The sequence below is a fragment of the Lonchura striata genome, chromosome Z (genome assembly GCF_046129695.1).
Source record: "Lonchura striata isolate bLonStr1 chromosome Z, bLonStr1.mat, whole genome shotgun sequence".
NCBI classification, from domain to species: Eukaryota; Metazoa; Chordata; class Aves; order Passeriformes; family Estrildidae; genus Lonchura; species Lonchura striata.
In genome coordinates, this window is record NC_134642.1 from 57,599,317 (window position 1) to 57,624,516 (window position 25,200).

General features: G+C 40.8%; 2 protein-coding genes across 2 annotated transcripts; both read left to right on the plus strand.

Moving 5' to 3' along the window:
• The first annotated feature begins 5 nt into the window (after positions 1-5).
• On the plus strand, positions 6-5,677 carry ATG12 (autophagy related 12). The gene is made up of 4 exons (XM_021546187.3): positions 6-192; positions 341-477; positions 3,133-3,195; positions 3,547-5,677. The coding sequence occupies exons 1-4, from the start codon at positions 21-23 to the stop codon at positions 3,604-3,606; spliced, it is 432 nt and encodes a 143-aa protein (XP_021401862.1). The 5' UTR covers positions 6-20; the 3' UTR covers positions 3,607-5,677.
• A 6,499-nt stretch (positions 5,678-12,176) lies between these two features.
• On the plus strand, positions 12,177-22,191 carry CDO1 (cysteine dioxygenase type 1). Its single transcript, XM_021546203.2, has 5 exons — positions 12,177-12,418; positions 14,556-14,633; positions 16,582-16,739; positions 19,135-19,304; positions 21,424-22,191. The coding sequence occupies exons 1-5, from the start codon at positions 12,237-12,239 to the stop codon at positions 21,451-21,453; spliced, it is 618 nt and encodes a 205-aa protein (XP_021401878.1). The 5' UTR covers positions 12,177-12,236; the 3' UTR covers positions 21,454-22,191.
• The last annotated feature ends 3,009 nt before the right edge of the window (positions 22,192-25,200 follow it).

The window sequence follows — 25,200 nt, forward strand, 5'->3', positions numbered from 1 at the left end:
GCCCGCGCAGCAGCCGTGCCATGGCGGAGCCCGGGGAGCTGCCGCCTCCCGCCGCGCCGCACGGCGGGGGCCGCAGCGACGGCGCGGAGGAGGCACAGGAAGGCGGTGCTCCGGCGGGGCCCGCTGAACCGGGCCCGCCCCCGGCCGGGTCGCCGGGCACTGAGGAGCCCGCGGGCGACGGGAGAAAGAAAAGTAATGGGGCGGGAGGCGTCCGCCGGGCGGGGGGCGCGGTGGCGGGTGCGGTGGCGGGCAGCCGTGGTGGCCCAGGGGCGGCGTGCGGGGGGCGCGGGCTGTGAGCGGCGGGGCCGGGCCCGCTGTGACGGGGCGCAACTCCCCGCAGTTGATGTGTTGCTGAAGGCCGTGGGCGACACCCCCATCATGAGGACCAAGAAGTGGGCGGTGGAGCGGACCCGGACCATCCAGGGCCTCGTGGAGTTCATCAAGAAGTTCCTCAAGCTGATGGCCTCCGAACAGCTGGTACGTGCGGGCACCGGGTGGGGGCTGAGCGCGCTGGGCCCATGCTATCAAACCCTGTTGGAGTCTAGGCTACAGCTGCCTGTAGGAAACTTGTAGTAGGAACACCGAGAGAAATACTCCAAGTAGACCCTTGTCCTAGTTTAGGGAAAATTTGAGAGAAAAACCTCTGGAAGGAGCCCCCAGAAAACAAACCCCCACGGCCCCTCCCCACCTACTTGGTTCGGGAAGAATTTTCTCGGAGAGAAGTGGAAAAGAACCTGTTTATTTAACAAACAAAGCACTCCCCAGCATCAAAAAAACATAACAACACTAGATGACAACAAAACTCTTTCACTACTCTGAAGAGATGACAAATCTAGAAAGTCTTTCCTGGGAGTGGTCGCCCGGGTCTGGGCGCTGGGGATTGCTCTGGCACTGGGAATGGCTGCTGCAGATCACAGAGCGCAGGCTCTCGGTGCTCCTCAGTGTTTCCCAGGTACCAGACCGGAGCAGTTTGGAGTGATAGTCAGGAAAGGGAAAAAAAACAGTCCAGGGAAAGAATTGGACTGCTTAGCTAAATTAACTAAAAAGCAAAGGCAAAAGCAGAAGCAAGTAAGCAAAGCAAAGCACAAGCCAGCACAAGCCTCTTCTAGACAACAGACCATGGGGGCAGGTGAACTGGCTAATAACAAGACAAAAGAAACCTTCACTTTCAGAGTCAGTTCTGAAAGCAAAGAACATAATATCAAACGTAAAACAGAACACATGATTGGGGATACAAGCATCATAATGTCACCCCATGACATTACACCCCTTATCTCCATATCATCAACAGCATGTAAAAACTTCAAGTAAAAACTTCCATCTTTCTCTTACTCATACACATTTCCTTCCATCTCACTTACTCAAACTTTTGACACACATTTCCTTCTATGTCACTTGCTCAGACCTTTGACACACGTTTCCTTCTGTCTCATGTCTGTGTGTTTTCATGTACAGAAACTGGCAGTAACATCCAGCAAACAGTGATATTTGCCATGTGTCTCACCCCACAATCAGATCTCCCTGAGGTACACATCGTATTGCTCCATCTCTGTGAAATCCGTGATGTACAACCTGGTCCCTGAGCAAACACAATCCCACAAATGGGTTTGCCTGTACTTGAGGCAGAATTGATCCACACTGATTTCCCTAACAAACCTCTGACATGTGCCACTGGGACTTTTATCTCCATCTGCTATATTCAGTGACTCAGACTGGGCAGGACCTGCTCGATTGGTGGAACCTCGGCTGTTAACTAACCAGGTGGCCTTTGCTAAATGTTGCTCCCAATTTTTGAAAGATCCCCCACCCAGTGCTTTTAAGGTGTTTTTGAACAGGATGTAATATTGAGCGAGCTGTAGCAGCACAGTGTGGATGTGCTCGGCACTGACCTTTGGGCTTTTTGTAGTGTCTGTATTTCTTGGTATCTGCCAGGCAGAGCTGTGTGCATGCTGGGCAGCCATGTGTCACAGGGAAACATTGCTAGGCACCGTGGAACTGGGTATTGTGACTGAGTATTTGAGAAGTAGTCCATAGTTTTTGGGATCAGCTTTCTGAATCCAAGTGTCTGTTTGCTTGAGATCTCACATTTAAAACATTTTAGCTACTGTCATGGGACTGATTTTGATTTTAAAATGGGGAGTTGGGAAGTGTTTGTCCTTGGTCAGCAGATTGCCAATGTTACTTATGGATTTCTTCCTGTGGAAGTGACTTGCCAAAGTGGCCTCATGATAACACTAGAAGACCTGGAAATACAGTTGCACTGATTTTGTTGCTCTGCACTGACCTCTCACTAGAGTCCAAAGTTTTTATTTAAGATAGGCAGTTAAAGCTAGACTCATTAAAGTTGTCAAGTGAAATGTAGCTGAATTCATTCCGTTTTTGGTTTGGAGGGTCTTATTAAGTATATAGGCATAAATGCACTGGCCTTCTGAGTCACCTGGAAATCTTGAGGTATCTGCTTTTCTGTGGTTTAATATCTGAAAGAAGGATAAGGTCATTCTTGATAGTTTGATTCAGTGACTATTATCTCATTATCTCAGGACAAAAAAACACAGGAGCCTGTAGCCTTCCTGTGTGGCTGAAGCCTAAGGCTATACTTGAAGAACAAAGCCCTAGGAATTTTATGTCTTTTATTCGGAAATAGCATATGATACTCTGGTGCTCACTGCTGCCTAACATGATCCTAATGCCCTCTTTGTCATTGAGAATTAGCTCCTATAAATGTATTTTTTGGAACAGGAAGTGAGAAAGGTTACTTGAAAATAGAACAAGATGTTCCTAATTTCTGTCATGGCCGTTCTATTTGAGCAGATATGGAATAGCATGAGTGGTTTGAGTTGAAATAAGACCAAGAGCTAAACCACTCTGTGCAGCTATATGGGAGAGTAATGGGTCTGCTTGCAGGAAAAGGAAGTCATCATGCGGACTTTGGCTTGGTCTGGCTGGCCAGACAGAGGGGACTCCTCATGGTCCTGTTGCTCATCCATGCTGAAGATAGTAACTGGTCATATTCTGTTACATGCTTAAAGATTAAAGATAAAGATGAGAACTTTTAACTGCACGATGATTCTTCTGTGTTCCCAGTGGGATCCTTGTGTGATCTCCATCTCTTCCTTTCTCATTTTCTTGCAGTTCATATATGTAAACCAGTCTTTTGCTCCATCTCCAGACCAAGAAGTGGGGACCCTTTATGAGGTAACTTTCATCCTAAATATCCTTTCCAAATGTATTTAGGAGGATTTGTCAGCACACCTTGGGCACTTGAAATCTCTCACTGCCTCTAGCAGTAATAGCTTGCATTTAATGTAGAGTACTTGATACTCAGAGATATGTGTGAATGGGATCCAAAGAGATGTGACTTCATGTACTCTCTGGAAATGCATTCCTGTATGTGCAGTGTGTTTTAATGCCTCTCATTGTAATGAGAAGTTTTCTCCTAACACTATTATCTGTGTTTATCTGATAAGGAAGACTTTTTGTTTTGCTTCTTGTATATGATAGCCCATTAATAATTGTAACATTTCTTGTTTTTTGCTTTTCTTGCAGTGTTTTGGAAGTGATGGCAAGCTTGTACTGCATTACTGCAAAACTCAGGCATGGGGATGAATGACTGGCCACACAGTTGTTCAGGTTTTCTCTTCAAAAATGGAGAAAGGACTAGCTTAAACTCAAGCTGTAAACACACCAGAAGAGGGATTTTTTGCATTTCTGCCTATGAAAATATGATGCAGGTGAATAGCATTAGCAAAGAGCTGATTAGGCTATATGATCACATGGCTTTTTTTCTGATGTAGATCGGGGGTACAGAAAAAACACCTGCACCTGCCATGTAGAGTAGAGCCAGCGTTCTTGCTGCTGGCTACTTAGTTGCTGTATCTGAAGGCAAACTATTTCAGTTGTCTGCAGGACTGACTGGACAGCTTTGTCTATATGCTGTACTGAAGAAAAGAGACTTTCTATTAAAAGTCATGTCTGTTGTACATGTAGCTTGGGATTCAGTTTACTTCTGACTTGTATATATGTGGTGTACATCCAGTTCTTTGTGAAGTCTTATCTTGAATGTACATAATATCGTATAATTTCAAGATAGTTTGTTTTTTTTTTGTAGTATATAGGAATTGGTATCTAGTCTAATTAATCCATCCTTTGCCTTCATCATGTTCGTAATTTCAGTACCTCATTTATAATGGCACAGCATCAAGAAAGGCCTCAGAGTACTTCTCTCCACACAAAATGTTTTGTTGAAGGCTCAAAACTTAGCAGTTTTCAAGGTGTTTCTTCTTATGCTGTTTAATGAGTTTCATATTTAGCTGAGTGGTGCTACCAGCTGTTGCATCTAGAGCTCATGAAGAAGTAGATATGAGCTGCTAAAAACACTAGATATTTGTTTTTTTACTGTTTTGTGTTTCACCAGCTGTGTAGTCCACTAAACAGAAGACAATTTATATTATTTTGCTAAATCATAGCAGTAATAATTGACTTCAGTTTTTTTCCATTATGGGGAGGACTTCGTACCTTGACTAGGGTGCTGACCTTTGCTTTTATTTATTGGAGAGTTTGGGTGTGAGGGGTGGAGATTTTTAGTGGGTTTATTTGAAATGTCTGTTTTACACTGTTTTATGTTTGTTTAAGCTGAACCAAATGAAACTTCTGTTGTTTGCTTGGAGAATGTTCTTATGCTGGATGACAGTTTTTGTCCCTGATGTAATCCAGTTCTTCAGCACATACAAAATAGCCAGTTCTAGTTTAAATCATGTTTTTACAATAGTTTGAAACTGCTATTTCATACATAAGTGGCTCTTATGTAGTCTCTGCAACCTGTGAATTGGATTTTTTTCCACCTTGGAGGACTTCTGGAAGAGTAATACCCAGCTTAATTTACTGACATTGCCACAGTTTGCGTGCAGCTTTTACATATGTCACAGTTACACAGGCACGTACTTTGAATGCTTGCTATGTAGATAGCTTGATGTATCTTGGCACTTTTTAAGTGGAAAACTTGGATTCACTTCATTAAACTAACAAGGCAGAATTTGTTGTAAACTTTAAACTTCAAATAATCCATACTTTTGCCTGCTCAGAACCCTTATCTCATGGATCTCCATCTCTTTAAAAGAGCTGTTGCAGAGGGGCCACTGATTCTGCCTGGCTGAGGAAATTACCTGCTTAGTCGCTGTCAGGCCAGCACAACCTGACAGCTACTAGAGGGTGCACAAGGATAAAGGTATTTGCATAGTTTTATCTAGGGCTCTTTTTCGATCTTTTTCATAGTATGTCCACATGCCAGCCTTACAGATACAAGTAGTTTGTTCTCCCGTGTGACAGTATGTTTACCTAAGATAAGCTACTAGTCTGGTTCTCTTTAAAGAATGTTCTGTTGGTGCCTTTTACCTCACTTGATCTTAACAAATGAAACTGCTGATAAACTGCAAATGTGTTCTTCAGAAGTGATGCAAGAAGGTTGATTGTGCGTGTATTGGGAGTGTTGTGTTTTTGTTTTAAAAAATAAAAATGTATTAAGATCTTGAAGAAGAACTACAGGACATTGTATCTGCTGACTAATTATAGAAGGTTGTCATTTATGCTGAATCTCTAAATAATTTTTATCCTCTGAAGTTGAATAAAAAAACCCCGTTTGCCTCAATTCCTCAAAATATGGTAATCCAATAACGTAAAACCCATAGTAATGGTCTGGATTTCTTTCTGTCTTTACCATGTGCATTTTTGGACCTGGATAAACGAATCATGAAGCTTTGAATTATTAATTTATCTAAAATACAGCTTGTTCTTTTTTACTGTTTGCTTCAGCATTTTTCTGCTCTTAATTTTTTCCACCCCCAAGTAATTTTTTCTTGGCCCCTAGTTTAGAATTATACAGTGAGTACTTACTGATCCAGCCCTTGCTTTCTATTTCCTCAGTGCTCCTAAGCAGCTGCCTTTATTCTGTTCCTTTTAGTGACTGCCAACTCCAGTTCTGCTAATTCCCCCATATAACTTCTGTACCTTCTTTTCAGAGAGAGTCCTCCTTTTTGCCACTTTTCCTTTGGTTTTGTACCTTGCATCAGGGAGGTAGTCAGTACTTACCTTGGTAGCTCTTTAAGGGCCATGGACTCTTTCTGTCTGGAGTTGAAGAGTGATTTTAGGTGGCAGAAAATTTTCCTTGCTCATATTATTAAGTAACAGACTAGACTGCAAACATCAAGTAGGTAATGTGTTAAGTGAACAAATAAGTGAATCCCAGTACATTGCTTGTAGAATTTGCTAGAGACATGTTAAATATCTTGTTTTAGAAAGGGACAGTTATACCTTCTAAAATCATAGATTGTCCTGATATACTTTTCTCTTTGAAAAGAATATTTCCATTAGAAGCCCAAGTAGAATTTGAGCTGTGTTCTCTGCTTTTGGTATCGTATAAGTGACTTCATTTGCTAGTGGGGGGGAAAGGGTATGAAAGTAAGGACTGACTCTTGGACAGACCAGTGAGAGTTGTACAAAACAAAAAAATAGAAGTCTTGATTTACTCAGAGATATTGTGTTCAGCCAAAATGCTACTGTACTGATACTGCTACTATATTGAACTGCCAATATTTGTAATGTAATTTAATTCACTTAATGTAATTGAATTAACAGAAAAGACAAATTGAAAAAATCAATAAATAATTTTTAAAGGCTGGGAAATAAGTATTGGAAGGGGAAGTTACTACACTGTTTTTATGAAAGACCTAGTACTTCACAACATCCTGATACTAAAAAATAATGCTATGCAAAATTCAGTTACCCTGTTTCAAGTTAATAATCACCAGGTGTAAACCCTTCAGACTGTGAGGCACTATTTTTATTAATTTTTATAGTGGTTTAGAGACTAGCTTTAGTAATAGATTTGCCATTTGTAGCTTGAGCTAAACTTAAATGCATGCAGAAACCTGAAGAAGCTAAATGAAACAAAAGTTACGTCAAGAGTGAAGTGATGAAATACACAGTTGTGCCACCTATGGGCATACTGAATAAATGTCATAATTTCCAGGACTTTAAAGTCCAGGAAAGTTACTGCTAAGATCTTAACAGAAGATGTGTCTGTGCTAATTATCCCCACAACTTAAACTTGAATGTACTGATACACAGTAAATTCACAGTGAGGGGGTTGGAGATCTACACATTTATTCTTCAAACTCCTTCCAATGCCAAAGCAGCTTCTGTTTACCAATTATTGCTGTTCATGCTCATTTTGCAAATCAAATTCTGCCTGTTTGCACAGCTTTTTGGTTCACGTTGTTCTTGACTACCCTGAAGTCTCAGTTACTCTTTAGGGATATTATTCAAAGGTTATTCAAGACATTATCATACTACAATGTCTTTATCTTGAGAGCCATAAAAAAAAGGGTGAGCAAAAATTCCTTTAACTTGAGTTTTTCATGAAGACTGTGACAATTACAAGCTTGTATAAAATTCAATGTGCATTTAAAAATAAGAGGTTTTCAACCTTGTTTTGGATTGGATCATCAAGAAAACATGTAAAATAGGTTTCTTATTTGCAAAGACCACACTTCATCTTTGTTAGTACCATAATTAATATACTTCCAAAGCTAAATGTCATAAAAACCCACACTTTGCTCTTGCTTTAATAGCAATAACACTGTGAGATGTCAGGTGCATCTTTTAGTCAGAATTAGAGTAAAAAAAGCTCATTTAGAGATTGTTCCATCCTAAAATAGGTGGTTAAAAAAGGTTAAATCACATTTTTGACTGAGACCAAAATGAGTATGTTAAAGGCTTAATGTTAAGCCTGTCACACCACATATGTGTCACTAGACTTGGTAGTGCCAGGAAATTTTCTGGGACGCTGTAGCTCACTCATCTGTACAGTTGGGTGTTAAAACACGTGCTGGCACAGATTTTGGCCTGTGCTCAATTCAGGAATTGGCAAGGTAGCATTTCTGATGGGCACTTTAGATGTGATCAGCCTGTTATGGGCTTCAGGAGGTAAATAACACTGATGAGTTTTGTTCTGTTCAAGCTGACCCCTGTGCTAGGGATCAGTCCTTGGGATACTTGCTGCTAGATACACAGGTGAAATTTCAGGTGAGATTTAATTCCTTGTATGAGAAGGGATCAATGAGAATGTAATGAGAAGAATTAAACTTTGGGAGAAAAAACATGGTTCCTCATCAAACTTTGACAGCAATCTAGGAATTTTCAAAAAATAATTCCTCTGCATTCCCTCAATGTAATCGTCTCTAAATGACTAAATTGTTAGGCTCTAAATGCCTACCAGTAGCCACATTCAGCAACATTTTCTGTTGACTATGCAGATTATAGATGGTGGCAAAGTACTAGCTATATGTCTTTGCTCCATCATATATTTCTTTATTAAAAGTAGATGATTAACATAATTTTTTTTTAAAAGCACAGGAGTTTTGGAATCCTTGCTCTGTATCTTCTCATGGAATGATTCCATATGCAAGTTATTTATATAGTGTGTGTTTATATCAATTAGACTGACACAATGTAGCATTTAAATGTAATTGCACTGAGGGCCTAACCTTAAAAAAGTTTTGAGTTAATGTGTTCCAATTACAAAAATCAATGTTTGATTTAAAGCAGATAAAGATGTTTCCCTTGAACTCTGTTTGGTAACAGAACTATAATCCTAAAGAGCTCCTAATGGGAAACCTCAAAGAAAGTAAAAAGATCTCCACCTAAAACTGTGCAGTAATATTCCTAATCCAGGTCCTAGCCAGTACTTTGGCTTTCTCTTGTAAATATCATAAATTGAAAAAGCCCCCAAATTTATTTGTCTTCCTTGCAGAGAAATATGTCAATATTTTGTATTTTATTTATAGCATATGCATGTCCCACCAAAAGTGGATCAGACTGATTCTTCCAAAAGTCCCTTCTGTGCTGTGTGGTTTAATGCCCCACAGCTCTTCACTGCATTGTTTGGAGTTTGCTTTTACCTTCAGCAGGGCTCATGCCATTTAGTAGTTGTGGGTGTTTTCTGTGTATGACATGATTTTTTGTATGTGGCATCCTCATTTTACTTGTGTTTTACTGCCTGTTTTTAGACTGAAGATGGTGTTTAACTGCATGATGTTTGATACAATTGTTCTCAAGCTTTTTTTTGAGAATTGCTGTGCATGCAGCAGTTTCTCATCAAAGATCTGCATACTGAATGATCAAGCTCACTTTACAGGTTATAGGACTGAGGGACAGCTACACTGATACATTGATTCACGACTACATTGAGTCATGTAGTTGCAAAACTTGCAGTACAGCTGCACATCCAGGTTTTCTCTTTAGAGCCCTCTATGAACATCAGAATCTTAGGTGAACAGAGACTTAACAAAGAGGTGACTTAGTAAAAGGGGTGAAAGTTATTTCATCTGGAGCAGGCGGTGTAAGTACGCATGATGATGTTGAAGTTCTATCATTATGCTGGCCAGGCTAACAGACCAAAGAGACACAGCGTAGTTGTTTGCCATGAGTCAGGTCATGTAGACACCTTGGATCCCACCTTCAGCTAACTAGCTCACGATTTTATTTGTAGTTACAAGATATAAAAGTACAGTAATTTGTAGGCCTTGTATATGGTTCAAAGTGTCTAAAGCTGCAGCTTGATAATTCCATTGATCTGACTTGAAGATTTTCCTCAATAAAGCAAAAAAGAAACCTTGTGAGCTGCACCCCAGTAGGAGATGATGTGCCAGTAGGTGATTGAGCACTTCAGCTGGTGTCTCTTGGAGTTAGCTGTCATGTCAAATGATTGCTTGATTTGCTATACCTGTCTTCTGAGTAATAGCAGAGTGCTTCATCATTTATACATAAAGTTTTTGTGGTTAAAGCCTAAACTCCTCCAAATTTTTAATAGGATACTTGAGAAATACATGCAATAGTTAATTTCTGCAGGTGTATGATTTCCAGCAATAAAAGTGCATCAAGTCCTGCAGTCTCCTTGTGCAGAATCACAACTGAGAAAGTAAAAACAATTCCCGTGCTGTGTGGATTTAAGTATTCTCATTTTTTATATTGAATTTTCAGTGACTACTTGTTAACTGCTGTATATGCTCAGATCCTTGTGCCATTTCTGTTAATAGGGCATAAGCAAAAGCACATGTTGGAGGGACATAAATACTGTTCCTAATGGTGTTCAGTCAGTCAAGTAATGAACTGTAGAAGTTTTGGAGATCAAAAAGTATGTTGAACAATTCCAAATAAAAAGCGGTAAACACTTTTGAATAGGAGCAAATAAAAAGTATAACTATATAAACTGCAGCTGGAATGTGCAGTAGGTAGATGCAGCCTGATCCCTTACTTGTAATAGTGGGAGGTATAAAATGTCCTTTTCCTGGCAGTATGGGGATTAACGGCAGAGGCATAACTTTTTTCTCTTGGATTTAAATACCAGAGAAAATACCTCCAAGGACAGGTGTACAAATAAGCAGAGAAATGTAGTTGCTGGCAATTAGTTTCTGTCAGATCCTGTGAATATTAGAGTAAGACAAAAAATACTTGAAAACTTACGCTGCATTTCAGAACCCAAAACTGATTCTTACAATTTATTCTTGAGAGACGTTTTATTCCTTTGGGTGGTGCTTCCAGCAGCCACCTTTGAAATAAATTACAGGGTATTTCACACTAATTGTAACTCGTAACGTACAGCTGTTTTAATGGTGCTATATGAGACTTCTGAGGTGTACTGAAAAATGTGCTACTTGCCCATCCAATCTCTGGAGAGCACCAACCAAGAGCTAACATAGAACAAAGGCAAATTTTGTTAAGAAATAAGACTCATCATTCTTAATTGTGACTTTGAAAAAGTTACCACGGGAAGTGATCTGTTTGTTCATTACCTGCATTTGCCCCAGGAAGACTGGACATGGCTGCTGAGATCAGCACAAGGATTGTGTTTAAGAGATTTAGGATAGTCTTAGGTCTCTCAGACCTTAAAAAAATCTTGAAATCATTGCAGTTTTCTCTCTCTCACACCCCCACACCAACAATACTTTACAAAAATACTGATAAGGCAGGGTCTGGTTTCTGTGTGCCGGAAGAGGTTCTGGAGTGATGGCTGAAAATGTACCTATGCAGATTGACTTTTGTTTCACTCCAGTGTGCTAGATTCCAGCCCCATTTAAAACTGAAAGTATTCCCTACCGCAGTGAAGCCAGAAATTCATTCAGCTTCTCAAGCTATATTTACTTTATTAATGGCACTTCTTTTTGTCATGTCTGTACTTTCATGTAGTGGTCAGGGAGAGTGAAGAGAAAGCAGGTATGCTAAAAATCCTTCAGTGTGCCTGTAGGAGAAACTGCAAGCTGCCAGTGTTGTGAGCACCTTTGAGCCTCAAAGCCCACACAACCAGTCTGCTTACTTCCAGCTCCATAATCATAAAGCAGACCTCAAGAGCTGAACCTTTTTTTTCTTTTTAAGAAATAGATGGAAATTTTTAAAACCGTGTTCTATGATGTATAGCAACTTCTGTTGCTATAATTCATGACTAATAAGCATTTTATTAACAGCTGATGTGGAAGGAAGGTGATTGGTGTGGCATCTGCTTGCTCTGCTGCCAATGTATAGATTGGATAGACTGAGGAGCATGAGGACGGTCTGTTGTGTTAGAACGGTCTTTTTTGTCCGTTTCACTGTTTCTGGGTGTCATTCTGAGTGCTAATGGTTACGACAGCCCCGAATGTTCCTGCAGAGTGCACTGGCTTTCAAGAAACGGCACTGTCAACGGGCAGGCTGGCTGTAAGTAATCTCCAGGAGCAATCTTCTGTGGTTTGAAATGGCTGTATGTCTCAGTAGAGCTTTTAGATGTATTTTTTCAAACCAACGTGTAAGTAACAGAGGCAGTGGCAGGCCGCCCTCCTCGGCAGAGAGTGAGAGAGAGAGAGAGAGCGAGCGAGGGAGATGCTTTCCGTCTGGCAGCAATAGCCAGTTCTATTTCCCCCGCCCGGGATACCGGACCGCCAGACGCCCCCCGGCCCGACCTCCCCCGCTTCCCCCGGGCTGCGGCGGGGCAGCAGCAGCGGGCGGTGCTAGGAGCCTCTGCAGCCGCCTCCGGCTGCCCCCGCCCGCCGGGGCCGGTGGCCGCGCTCCCGGGGACGGGGACGGGCAGCTGGCTGCGGGCCCGCCCGCCAGGGCGGTGGTAGGCTCCCGCCGTGCCTCCCGGCGCATAAAGGCAGGCGGCGGGGGCCGGCCAGGGGCAGCGGCTGGCGGCGGCAGGGGAGCGACCGGAGATGATGGAGCAGCCGGTGCAGACGGAGACCTGGAAGGCGCGGAGCCTGGAGGAGCTGGTCCGTATCCTCCATCAGATATTCGCCGAGGATAAAGTCAGCGTGGACGAGGTCCAGGCGCTGATGGAGTCGTACGAGAGCAACCCCGAGGAGTGGCTGCAGTACGCCAAGTTCGACCAGTACAGGTAGGCAACATCCCGGAGCAGGGAGCCCCCAGCCGCGCCGCGCAAGCGGCGGCGAGGTAGAGCCCGAACGGGGACTGGGATCAGCGGGTACACAGGGCAAACCCCTTCCGCCCCCGCCTGACCCGGCCGTCAGCCCCTCCGGCGGCGCCGAGGGGCCGCGGGGCAGGGGCCGCGGGGCGGGGGTCGCGGCGGGGGCGGGGAGCGGGCGGAGCGGCCGCGGCCAATGGCGGCCCCGGGCACGGGCGGGCGGCGGCCCCGCACGGCCCCCCCGGCCGCTCCGCTCCGGCCGCCCCGCTGGCCCCGGGAGACACAGCGGTGTGCCGCAGCCACCGAAATAAGAGAAAAACCGCGTAAACCGAGCTGGGAGAAGGAGCCCGGGAGAAGCACGGCAGGGCGCGGGTCTGGCGCGAAGCGCTGAGCAGGGCGCGCAGAGGGACCAGGGCGTGCTCGGTGGCCGTGGCGGAGCTGGTGCCTCTCTCCTTGCCCTGCCGTGTTGGCGGGCCGGGAGCTGCCCCATGCTCCGGCGTAGTGCAGATCGAGGCTTTCTGCTGCCCACAGGCTAGAAGGAAAATACCTGTTGGGATTCTAAATCAGTTGTTCTGCCAGCAACTGATTTATCTCTGCCGCTGTTGGCTTCGCTGTCTTAAATTTCACGATAAGTACATTTTATTCGAGTGCTTTCTTTAGAAGACAAACAAACCGACTCGAACACCCCAAACACCAAAACATCCTTTTAACTGTGTCGTTGTGAAAACATAATTCTAGCTTGACTTTATTCAGCCTCCATTAACCTCTCTGTGACTATCTTCCGTTTGGAGCAAGTCATGACATTTGTAACAGAACATAGGAAACTAAAAATCAGGAAAACAAAATGTGTTAACATTGAAAGTATGCATAGCAACCTTTTATTTATATATTTATTTATTATCCGTTATTTATAAATTTATTTTTGTCCAGCCAGACCTGTACAGAAATAACAGCACTTGAAAAGTTCTGTCAAATGCCAGCAATGATTACTTGTTTTCTGACATCATAGGACAAATATGTCTATATGTACAGATTGTGGATGCAGTGAGAGGCAGTGTATAGATATGCATGTTTCCTTTAAAAGTAGTTCTTTATGAACATCCTTTCTTGAGCAAAATAGAGTGGACTTTTGGAGATGCTAATATGAAAGCATTCAGTTGACATCAGTGCACTTTCTGTGTGCCCTTGCTCACCTTTTTCAGGTGAAACTGAGGTGTACCACGGTAGGCATAAATATTTTCTTTAGTTGGAGAAGTGCAAATACTCATGACTACAGCTAAAATTAAATCTGAAGGTCTCCCACTGAGCTACTTGTACCACAGCATCAGACCCAGATCAGAAGGGTCACGGTATGGGAAGCAATACAGCAAAATCCAAATCACTTCTTTAGTGAGCTTTTCAATAGAACAAGATGATCAGCAGTTCAGGGGAAGCTTATAGGAGAGTAAAAGGAAATAAACATAAGATGTTATTTTAAAAGAAACTTTGTTCTAATAAACTTTGTTTAGAAGTAGAAGCTGGGAAAACATCCCTCACAGATGCTTTATCCACACAAAAATGCTACAATACAAGACATGGAATTTTCAGGAACAGAGTGAGAAGACCATGTACAGGAAGTCTGGCATCTTCATTCTTTGTTATTTTGGCTTTGTACAAATGAGTTCTGTGTAAGAGAAGAAAAGCCAAGAATATCAGAAAAGGAACTGCAGAAGAATGTAACTATGTATTTTTCTTTTTTCATTGCAGTCCTCTGTTTCTAATTATAAGCCAGCTGCTGAAGTGACTTCATTCAATAACCATTTTGATTTCATCCTGTCTACCACTCTAGTCTGACTCACAGTTCCCAAACTACAATCATCTATGTAATTCAAAACAAATAGTATTCCAAAATATTAGATATTCCCTTTCCTTCCCAGAAAAATAACTCTTACCAGAAAGGCAAACTTATAAATACAATTTCATTTTTTCTAAGTAAAATTTGGATTTCAAGAAAACAGAAGACAAAGAGGTTTTGTGTGTCACAACCTTCTTTCATAAACATGTTTATGAAAGAAGATATATTTTTTATAGATATATTAGTTCAGTAAAAAGCAAACACTTTGTATTTCAGGTATACAAGAAATCTTGTGGACAATGGAAATGGAAAGTTCAACTTGATGATCTTGTGCTGGGGTGAAGGTCATGGCAGGTTTGTATTCAAAGACTATGATTTTAGCAAACATAAATTCTCCATATATTTAACTGTCATATAAAATAGAGGAAAAAGAAATCAATCCTATTGGAGCTATCAGAAGGTGTCTAGAAAGTAAGCAATCCAGAGCTCCTCTTAGTATACCAGTCCTGGATATCTGTTGTAACTTTTGCAAATTTGTACTCCATGGCCATTTGTAAAGCACTCTTTCAAAAATGTTTTGTTTTTCTACAAAAGCTAAGCTTCTCTACTGTCAGAGAAAGTTTTTAGTCCCAGAGATACAGTGATTGATATGACCCTGTTCAACCTGTCCCATGCAATGGACCCATATAACACCCGACCTCAGAAGCAGGACTAAGTGCAATTTAAGTAGTCTTTGTTCTCTCAGGGTGTTTAAATCTGCCTTTGTGGCAAGATGAGAAAAGTGGAATTGGATTAGGACTGCAGATAGTGAGGAGGGAGCCCCTTTCCAGAACTGTTTGGCTTTTTCTAGGTTTGTGCACCCCATCTCTTCCCTCAAAATGGATCATAATGCTCCTGAGTCGTATGCATAGACTGTACACTTGTTTGCATGGTCCTGCACAATGTGAGGGCAGGATCTGTCTTTCACAAAATGTGGGCTAAAGCAAAATAGCAAAATATGCAGGCTGTGGACTGAATATTCTCACATCTAAATAGAAAACCTAAGGAAATGCTGGAACAGTTTTTTTTGTTTCTTGCAATTTATCATATACAGTATTCTTTAGGGGATGCCTTAACATGATACTTAGAGCAATATAGCAACTGAGCTCACCACTTCTACTCCTTCTAGGCTATTCCCACACAGCCTGTAATTTATGTTAAACTGTGTTCAAGTTGGATGGCCATTTGTTACAGCTAGACTGAGACAAGTTGTTTTTGCTTCCTGCAAGAAGAAGGTTTTCTCATATTTTTTGGAAGGACTGTGATAATGTGGCATTTGTGAAGTGTTCTCTGCCTGAAGCAAGCTCTGCTTTCTCAGCATCTCAGTTTGCAAGAAATCTTAAATTTTTGTTGAATAAAAGCAGTAATGTAATGTAATGTACAAGTACCAAGTACAGTCATGTATACCAAGTTGTTGAGTGAAACTCATTAGTGCTGTACTTCAGAGGGTCAAATTTCCTCTTCTCCTTTGCCCTGATGAGTGGAGAGCCCTTCCTTTGTCCTAATCCCATTTACTTCTATAACAGTTAGTCCTGTACTTAAAGAAAAATAAACCAATACTAAACTAAATTCTAATCCATATGTAATCTCTAAATGTGGCAAAAAAAAAAAAAAAACATGCTTCAGAGCAAGAAGAGAGATCAAGAAATCAAACAAATCCTACCAGATTCTCTTGGGTTTTAATGTGAAAATGTCAGTGAAATGAAGAGCTTAGTATAGGTGGTTGTATTTAGTACTATAGGACTGAGAAGTACAGCATTATTTTTCAACAATGCATGTGAATCCCAACAGTAAAGGGGCTATAGAAATAAAGCAGCATTAGCTCATTTCTTCACATTTTGGGAGTGAGCATGGTGGATTTGCAAAGAGCAGGTATTTGCAAATATTTGCAAAGAGCAAGTTTATACCAGCCCCTGCCTGGGACCATGGTAGAAGCATCATTTTGTTTCTTGGCCCAGAAGAGTTTTTGCATTCTGGAGAAATTTTCAGTTCTACTCCTTTCTCCAGACTTTCTTCATATTTCTCCATATCAAAGTCATAAGCTGACCAATATCTGACTGTTTTCCAAATCCTGCTGTATGTGAACTTATCTCAATATATTTCCATAGTAGCAGTTTCAGTAGACATCCCTTAATGCGCATCCTTGTGGAATGGAATTTCATGCTAAGGTTTTGTCCCCATACAATATACTACGTTGTCTGTCTTGAACTGAAATTAAATATGCATATCACACTGAGTTTGGTTGTTCTTTTTACATATATAGCAGTATCCATGATCACACTGACTCACACTGCTTTATGAAGATCCTCCAGGGAAATCTAAAGGAGACTCTGTTTGAATGGCCTGAGAAAAAAGGAAATGGTGAAATGACTAAGAAATCAGAACGAGTTTTGAGGGAAAATCAATGTGCATACATTAATGGTAAGATATTAAGCTTGTTTTGGCAACTATCTGTCCATGAGTCTTATTCCTAACAGAAGAGTTCATCTGCTTTTAGTCTCCTACATTTAACAGTATAATACCAATGGTTTTAGGCACAGTTTAAGCATGTGACTCTTTAGACTCTGCACAAGCCTCTATTTAGATTCAGTAAAACAAACAACAACAACAAAAATGTGCTTTTCACTCACTCTTAAAACATTGTAGGAATTGTTTGTAGCCATAATTTGATATACTGGATATCTTCTCTAGCCCAAGCAGCCTTTGGCTGGAGATATCCAGTATATAAAATTATTAAACATAAACTTGAATAGCATGATAGCATTTTTTAAGAAATAAGAGAAACAAAGTTTAGATAGCTTGATCACCTTGCTTTTTTTTTTTTTTTTTTTTTTTTTTTTTTTTTTTTTGGTTCCCAAAGAAGTAATCTTTTTACTCAGTTATGGAAAATTTATGTTGAAAATGTAAAAGCTGTCTATGCAATAAATTGACCAGCCAGGAACAGAAACCTGAGACAGTGCTACTTCTTGTCCAAATCAACAGAAGGCTGTAGTGCTGACGTGTGAGCAAAACTGAAATTCCCAATCAACAAAAAAAAAAAAACAACCCAGAATGTTGAGAATTACTAAGATTCTATCAGTAAGGCTCTTTAAGCACCTAAATCCATTCAATCATCACCTGTATCTGTAACTATTACCACCTTATGGTTTGCTGGAGACCATCCTGGAATTGCCATCTGGGTGTAATGTGTGCTGGTGCTATGAAAGACCCTGCACATCATGCTGCACCACTTTGAGTTCAACAGAACAAAGGTGAAGCAGCAGAGAAGCAGGTCATCTGCTTTGTATGTCATGGGTTAAATACTGGAGAGCACACCTTGTGGGGCTGACCTCAGGAACTTCCCAGCTAGAGGGAGACTCATGTTGGGTTAGAAAATTAGCCAGCGTGAGGGCACTGGGGAGAAAGACTGATGTTCTGCAGCCCTCTGTTGAAGTTTTGGCATGCTAAATGAAAACACTAAATTGATAGGGCAGGAAATGCAGGAAGCGGCTTGACACATCTGCTGATGCTCCTGTGCCAGGGACATGGGCTCTCCATCTCAGTCAGGTTTCCCTACATATGCAGTCCTTTCCGGTGCAAACAACTGCAGACTGTGTGCATCTTACCCAAAGCTTCCTCAGTTTAAAACAAATTTGGTATCCAGTTCTCTGAGGCTGTTTGGATCTCTGCCATGTTTCATAACAGATGTTTTGGTTTAAAACTAACACGTTAAACAAGCAGAAGGAAAACACTGACAGTGTGTTGTTTGCCATGACTACATTGATAGCAAGTACCTTCATGATTTTGCTGCATGCTTCTTGGTTGGTCTTGTACATAAGGGTTAGAACCCACTAAACTGTGTTTATTTGAGTTCCCCGTTAGAGGAGCAAAGATTTAGGACTTTCCCCCCCCCAGCTGCTACATCCTCGATTTATATAAAGTATGTTAACAACACTTAGGGCTTCTAATCAGAGTTAAGAGTGTACTAATGACTCTCAGGGTACCATGACTATGTTGCACAACACATGTCCAGGTATTATAGAACAAATTCTAGTACAAAGGCCTGAGCTGTTTTTACAGCAGGGTCATAAATTAAATTCAAGGTCTATCTTAAGTAACTGAAAATCTCCATTTTAGTGTAGAATGGACATGGTTTGTTGCACAGATTTACTCTTCATTCATGACATTTTTATGTAATGGCTTGATTATGCTTACTATTCAGTCATGTTTGGAAGTGTACTGGTCACTATTGATTAGTCACCTTATAAGAAAGAGAAAACAAATGAAAAATACGTTCTCCAAAACAATAAACTGGAAGGATTAATTAGGAAACAGATGCCTGCAGTAGAAGACACCACATCTCTGCCCATGAGTCCATGCTCCAAATGCATGTAGCTGACTTTTAATGTGACTGATATCCTTGTTACTTGTAAAGAATTAGCAACACAAAAGCTTTTGGCCCCTTGCAGCTTCTGAAGCATGTATAGCAACAGCTCTCCTTGGACAGTAAATGAGCTTGAAGTCCTTTGGGAATGAGAGCTAGAAAAATACTTCCTTAATTTTCTTGGGATTTCTGTTGGCCTTTATCCTGTGGCAGACAATCTAGAAATTACATGAACTGTGGAAGGCAGTAACACATTTTGAATTACCAGTGTATTTAGGAATCTGTGCTAGAGAACAGCAGTCAAATTCCCTGTACTGAGTTACTTGTTGCCCACAGAAGTGTTGGCCATGTCTATTTGCTCATGAGTTACAGTTTAAAAAGTGTTTTTCCCAGGCATTGGCTCTTCCTGCTAACACACCTTCTTTTTGCCATTTTGTGCCTTTGCTGGTATAGACTCCATTGGCCTGCACCGTGTGGAGAACATAAGCCACACAGAGCCTGCTGTTAGCCTGCATTTGTACAGCCCACCCTTCAACACCTGTAACACTTTTGATCAGAGGACTGGGCACAAGCACAAAGTCACAATGACCTTCTACAGCCAGTTTGGAGAAAGGACTGTCTGTGTAAGTATGAGATGAGGTGCTCCTCATTCAGCCCTGGGCTCTGAGCCCTGCAGGGACGGGCGCAAGGGGCTGCAACACTGCCTGCACCGGCTGCAGTGACACTGGACAGGCAGAAGGGTCAGTGCCTCTGCCATTCCTGGGCCATCCTCTCTAGGATCAGATAAAACTTGTTTCCAAGTACTGTTTGATTGGTCAAGTTGCACTTCCCTTATGTGGAGTTCCCTGTTTTGTACCCTTCCTCTCCTTCTGAACAGAGAGGATCAATGAGACATCTGCTATTAGTTAAGCACCTTCAGGCAGCAAATGACAGTGAATACAACCTAGCCCATGGAAAGTCTGAACTAGCTACATTGGTTTGGCCAACATTAGTCAGGTGTAACATTTCCTGCGTAAACTGTTCTGCCAAAAAGATCACATTTCAAGAGATTTTAAACCTCGTAACTTACTGTAAATACTTCTTTAATCAATTCAATTCTTCAGAATCACAATATTCACAGAGTAAGACTTGCTCTGAGAGTAAGAGTAGGCCTGTTGTCTGTTGTCTGCATTCTTGGGCAATGGCATGAGATTTTATTTGGATAGGAAAGAAATCTTAAGACAACTTTTGGAGCAACCAAGTTGGAATATGTGGGAGAGATTAACAGTGTTTCAGCACTATTCCATGCATTAGGAAAAATAACTACTTACCAGTGGCGAAAAGACTGATTCTGGATGTTCAGCCACAGACGTTCAAACACTGTTTGGTTTTGTTTGACACTGAACACTTTTGTTTTCCTTGAAGCCAGAAATTCAGTGCTTAGGAGTTTCCTAGAGTGAATGCTTGGTCAGATCAATTTAAAGTTTTATATAGTTGTTAAGTATTATGTAAACTTCTCTGAAGCCTGCCACATTACCAAACAGCTGAAACACAAATTTTTGCCTCCCCAAGTTTGAAAAGTTCTTGAGAAATAAATTTGAATTTATAAGTCAGACTTTAAAGAGTAACATGGATGAATTCTGAACAAAATTAATGCAAGGATTTGGTGTTTGTTTGCTTTCCTTTTGTTTTAAGTCTTTATTGAATATTTATTACATAAGATAGTAAGTGAGACTAGATATTTTGGCTTGGAGTGTTTCCCTACTCTGATCTGTAACCATCTGGCAGTGTTTTCACCATTTATGGAGCAGTGCATCTGGCTTACAGGAAAGAGCTAAATCTTAATCATCGAGTCTCTTTCATAAATTCCTCTAAATGGAATTCCATTAAAGAAAAAGGTGATAGCAAGTCTGGACCATTCAGCTGCCTAAAATGACTTCATGCTACAAAAACCTTCTGGTCTCAGTGACTTGGTTTCTGGAGAACACACTAGAAAAGAAAACTTCCTTCTGCTTACCAGATCACAGAAGGACACAGGGAGGCAGAGATATATAAATTATAAATACCAAGAGAGTAATGTAAAGTATGTTTGTGTACTTTTTATGAGAAGATCGGCTGAACAAAAGCATATTCAGTTCTTCCTCTTTATAGGTAAAAGACACATGTAAATCCCTTGTGATTTCTGGCCTCTGACCATGATGAAGTCTTGATTAACTAACTCACCAGGAAATACAAAATAAATAATATAGGTTTCATAAAAAACATAATATGTGTGTCAAAGGATTTGCCCATGGGAGTAACTGTATAGTTCAAGTACAAACCGTGAGAATACTCATAGGAAAGTTCACTGACAGAAAGCTGATTTTGTCTTATGTGTCACAGCACACCAGTCTCTTCTGCCAGGAATTTTACAGGGGGAGGCAGTATCTGTTTGCAGTTTGTCTTCCAAGCTGGACATTCTAGCTGTTTCTGTCAAAATGAAATAGAACAGGCTATTGAGGAGACAAGATAGCCTGAAAGAGGAAGCAGTCCTCAGCAGTCCCTTCTGCTATGAGCTTACTCATGGTCACCCAGAGCCCATAGATAGAGTGACTTTGTCAGACACATAGTGCCTTCAACAAAACTCTGGCAAGGAGCACTGAAAACATGCACTCTTAAGTATTTTAAGAAGCTACTATGAGAACAAAGGTCCACAACAAGACCAAAAAATAGGCAGTGACAATTTCTTTCCTTAAAGCAACAACCTTTCCTCTTTCCTTTTAGGCTACAGGAGTGCCACAGGAGAACAACTGAGAAGCATCAGCACACATTTGCATAAGACCTGCTGAATGTTTAACCAGGGATAGAAGACTTGCATGGCTAAGGCTGACAGCCAGATCCATTTCATTACTTGTACATCGGAGTACACTAGGGCAGCCTCCAGACCACACAGTTTCCTCGAGCAAATGCCAATTACGGGACACTAAGCTAACTAGTGCCATAACCTGCTTCACAGGTTAGATGCCTTTTCTTGGGCTCCTGTTAGAATTAAGTAGTTTGTTTCCTAATTCTAGCACCTTTTAAACTCCACCTTGGATATCACACTAAGAATATCAGAAATAGGGTTTTTAAAGATCATCTGATTCTTCTCAATAGACCTATGGGGATATATGCTCTCAATGTAATTAGTAACTATATAAACTTCTAAGCTTCCAGTCACTTGTACCTATGGGTAGTACAGTAGATACAACTAACATCAGCGCCTTTTTATTTTTCAAATTAAGTCTTTTATGTTTAAATGCTTTACACCATCTCGATAGTTTTGTGCATTTTTTTACCTTTTTTTTTTTTTTTTACAATTTAATTGGTCAGATCCTGTTTTAGATAGGATCAGAGAAATGCTTCATGCGTGATGATTTTCAAAACTAATTGGACAGAGATCTGACTTTAAAGAAGACTAATCATACTTAATTCAGCTAATGTCCAGTTTCCAAAGTATTCTGTGTAGCTAATGAAGAAGAAAACTGAAATAAAACTGGATTTCTGCACTAATTTCAGAGTTTTCAGTATTTTTTTCATGGTAACTAAAATACTCATCACACTTTACCAAAATCCACATTCCTCATGAAATCTTTTCCAAGTAATACAGTGTTAGAAAAGACTTTTAAAAGCTGGCAGTATGTCAAACATGCAAAGAATCCTGACTCAAGTAAGGGGGGCATTCTGTCACTGCACTGAAGTTTAGTTTTAGCCTCCAGATTTGGTCACAGGGAAAGAACCTTCTTGAAAAGAATTTACTGTAATTAAACCCATAAAAATCAGCAAAGCTGTGCACCTGGAGGCTATCCAATTCATTTAATGCGTTTAATAACATATTCTCAAGTAGGGAATGTGTAGCAATTCTCCTAGTCTTGTAGGTGACTACTGGTTAGACAGACAGCAGTTTAAATTTTATCAGTATTGGGTTGAGTCACATATTTTCCTCTGTATTGACAAGCCCAGAAAATATTTACTTTATGAGACCCCATTTCCAGAAAGACCATGTCAAATTTTTAGAAAATGTTTGAGCAGTGTTTCTGAATGAACCTATGCCTTGTTTTGAAAGTGTGACAGCATGAGAGATGAGCTGAGACTAGCAGTCTGACTGTCCTGGTCGTGCAGGGTCACCTACAGCAGATTGCTCAGGACTATGCCTAGTTGCATTTTGAGTATCTACATGGACTGAGGCACTACAGCCTCTCTGGGCTGGTGTTTTATCACCTTTACAGTAAAATAGGCTTATGTTTACACAAAATATCTTGCATTTCAGTTTGCACCCAGTGCCTCTTGCTCTCCTCATCTTCCTTCAGAAAATAAGCAGTTTCACTTAACTAACTTCAATTACAGCATATTAATTGGGCTTTTGCTTACTAGGTAGAATTAAAGAATGAACTCTATATCTTGTTCAGTCAGGCCAGGAGGAATGGAAAATCAGGGAGATAGCCAAGAAGGCACAGTAGATGAGAGCAGCTAGCTGTTCTAGGACACACACACACACAGAACCCCAGATAGGACTCCAGCTAGTCACTCATGCCTAGCAAGTGGGACCGAGGAAACAGAGGCAGAAATGATAACAACAATCTTCACAAGTTGTCCCAAATACCATTTAGCCACAGTAACCATGATATCATGCATTGCATAGCATAATACAGTAATTAAGGTGTTCAGAAGAAGGTAACTAACAGGGAGTTGTGTCCTCTATAGCTCAACATATAGGAGGTAGCCTGTCCAACATAAAGGGTACAAATAGAGGAAACCTCAAGAGAAATGTTTAGTTGGGTCCAGAGTCCTTAGAACACATACCACAGCTCCCACATTTGCTACTTCCCAAGCATTAGCTAAGCATCAAGTGCTCTGAACAGCACAAGCATAAAGCTACTACCTACTAAAAGCAATATTCAATCAACAAATATCAAGTAATATAATGAGAAATATAATCACCTTTTCACTCACACAAATATGCTTGTATAACTTGTGCTGATTTAAAACATAGGAACTAGTAATAGCAAAATAGTACTTGCACACTATTATGGCTGAACAGCCAAGGTATTAAATCTTCTAGCATATGAATGTACCTTAGCTTTGGAGGAGTGTTAACTGGCCATCTGATGAGGTAGCAATATGCTGTAGGCTAACAATTAGATTTCATTGGGAAATGAATAGATGTTTAGCATTTCATATGCTTTTACCTGAAAGGTGCTGTCGACCAGTGTCACTGTAAATTAAAGAGAGTTTAACATTTACCTGACTTACTGCTAAGATCCTTACATGGTGAGAGATACTGCCTCAAATCATCAAGGTTCATAACAGTAGGAGGAACTCAGCCTAAATATGATTTGATGCATTAACCAAGACTTCAGTGAAGGAGCTGCAACAGAAAGACATAGAGAGGCAAAGTAATGCCAGGAGTTGAGTGAAGTGCAATATACATAAACTCGGCAAATTCCAAGGGTGTGATGTTTCTGGTTTGGAGTACTGTTATTATTAAAAATTTAGCAAGAAGAGAAACTGTTTCTCAAAGACATATTTGAGATGGGAAGGCTGTATAGCCAAGAGTCACTGGAAGGCATGTGCCATATGAAAGGACAAATGGGGGCTCTCCAGAAAAGGAAAAGCCTTCTCTGTTTATTTGGCTATGGCTGACTGTGGCAAGCACATTTTCTCTCACTCTCAGGATTTTTTGTAGAGCTGCACAGAGAGAAATGAAAGACAAAACAATTTCTATTTCTGCTCCTTGTTTTTCCTATGTGGAATGTGTTTGGAGAATTGTTTACCTGGAGTGAGGGCTTGATTGGATTCTGGTGAGGATTGCTTGAGCCTGATGGCCAATCCATTCCACCTGTGGCTGGACTCTCCAGAGAGGGTCACGAGTTGTGTTAGAGTCAGAGAAAGTAGTATGTAGTTTTAGTATCCTCATTTTATATAGCATATTAATGTATTTTAGCATAGTTATAATAAAGAAATAATTCAACCTTCTGAATTGAGTCAGACATCATCATTTCTTCCCATTGGGTTCGCCTGCATTAACAATAGCTGAAAAGGGCTAGATACAATGAAACTGTAGACATGTTTGGGGGGATGTTCATTTATGTATAAACAGCAAGTCAGCAGTTCATTTGCTTCACATGCTGAGGTCTGGGACCTCTAAAGCCTTTAGCAGAAATTGTTTCTCAAAGAGGGTACTTTGCTGCCTAAAGAGTTTCTTAATGTTCTTGCAGATAGTTACTTAGTGTCTAACTCACTACAAAATCTTGGCATACACAAATCAGTTCAATTTTTTATTTAAGCCTTGAGTCTCTTGATGTTTGAACATTGTTCATCATTGTCCATTTTTGATGTATAGAGGAACACAGAACCAAAATCCACCCTATACATAACCCTTTTATTACAGTTCTTTTCCTTAAACCACAAAGATACAAGGTGTGCTATTTATTAGCTAGTCCCCGTAGTTATTTTTTCACACTGCTCTCATCACTGAGAGAAAGCTGTGTTGCAAGAATATAGCCTTCCCAAGGGTAAAAG

Bases quoted from the DNA above. Each gene is read 5' to 3' on its own strand.
- ATG12 (XM_021546187.3), top strand. From the start codon at position 21: ATGGCGGAGCCCGGGGAGCTGCCGCCTCCCGCCGCGCCGCACGGCGGG. The intron at 478-3,132 runs GTACGTGCGGGC...ATTTTCTTGCAG, and splicing joins TGATGGCCTCCGAACAGCTG to TTCATATATGTAAACCAGTC. The intron at 3,196-3,546 runs GTAACTTTCATC...CTTTTCTTGCAG, and splicing joins AAGTGGGGACCCTTTATGAG to TGTTTTGGAAGTGATGGCAA.
- CDO1 (XM_021546203.2), top strand. From the start codon at position 12,237: ATGATGGAGCAGCCGGTGCAGACGGAGACCTGGAAGGCGCGGAGCCTG. The intron at 14,634-16,581 runs GTTTGTATTCAA...TTACATATATAG, and splicing joins TGGGGTGAAGGTCATGGCAG to CAGTATCCATGATCACACTG. The intron at 16,740-19,134 runs GTAAGATATTAA...TTGCTGGTATAG, and splicing joins TCAATGTGCATACATTAATG to ACTCCATTGGCCTGCACCGT.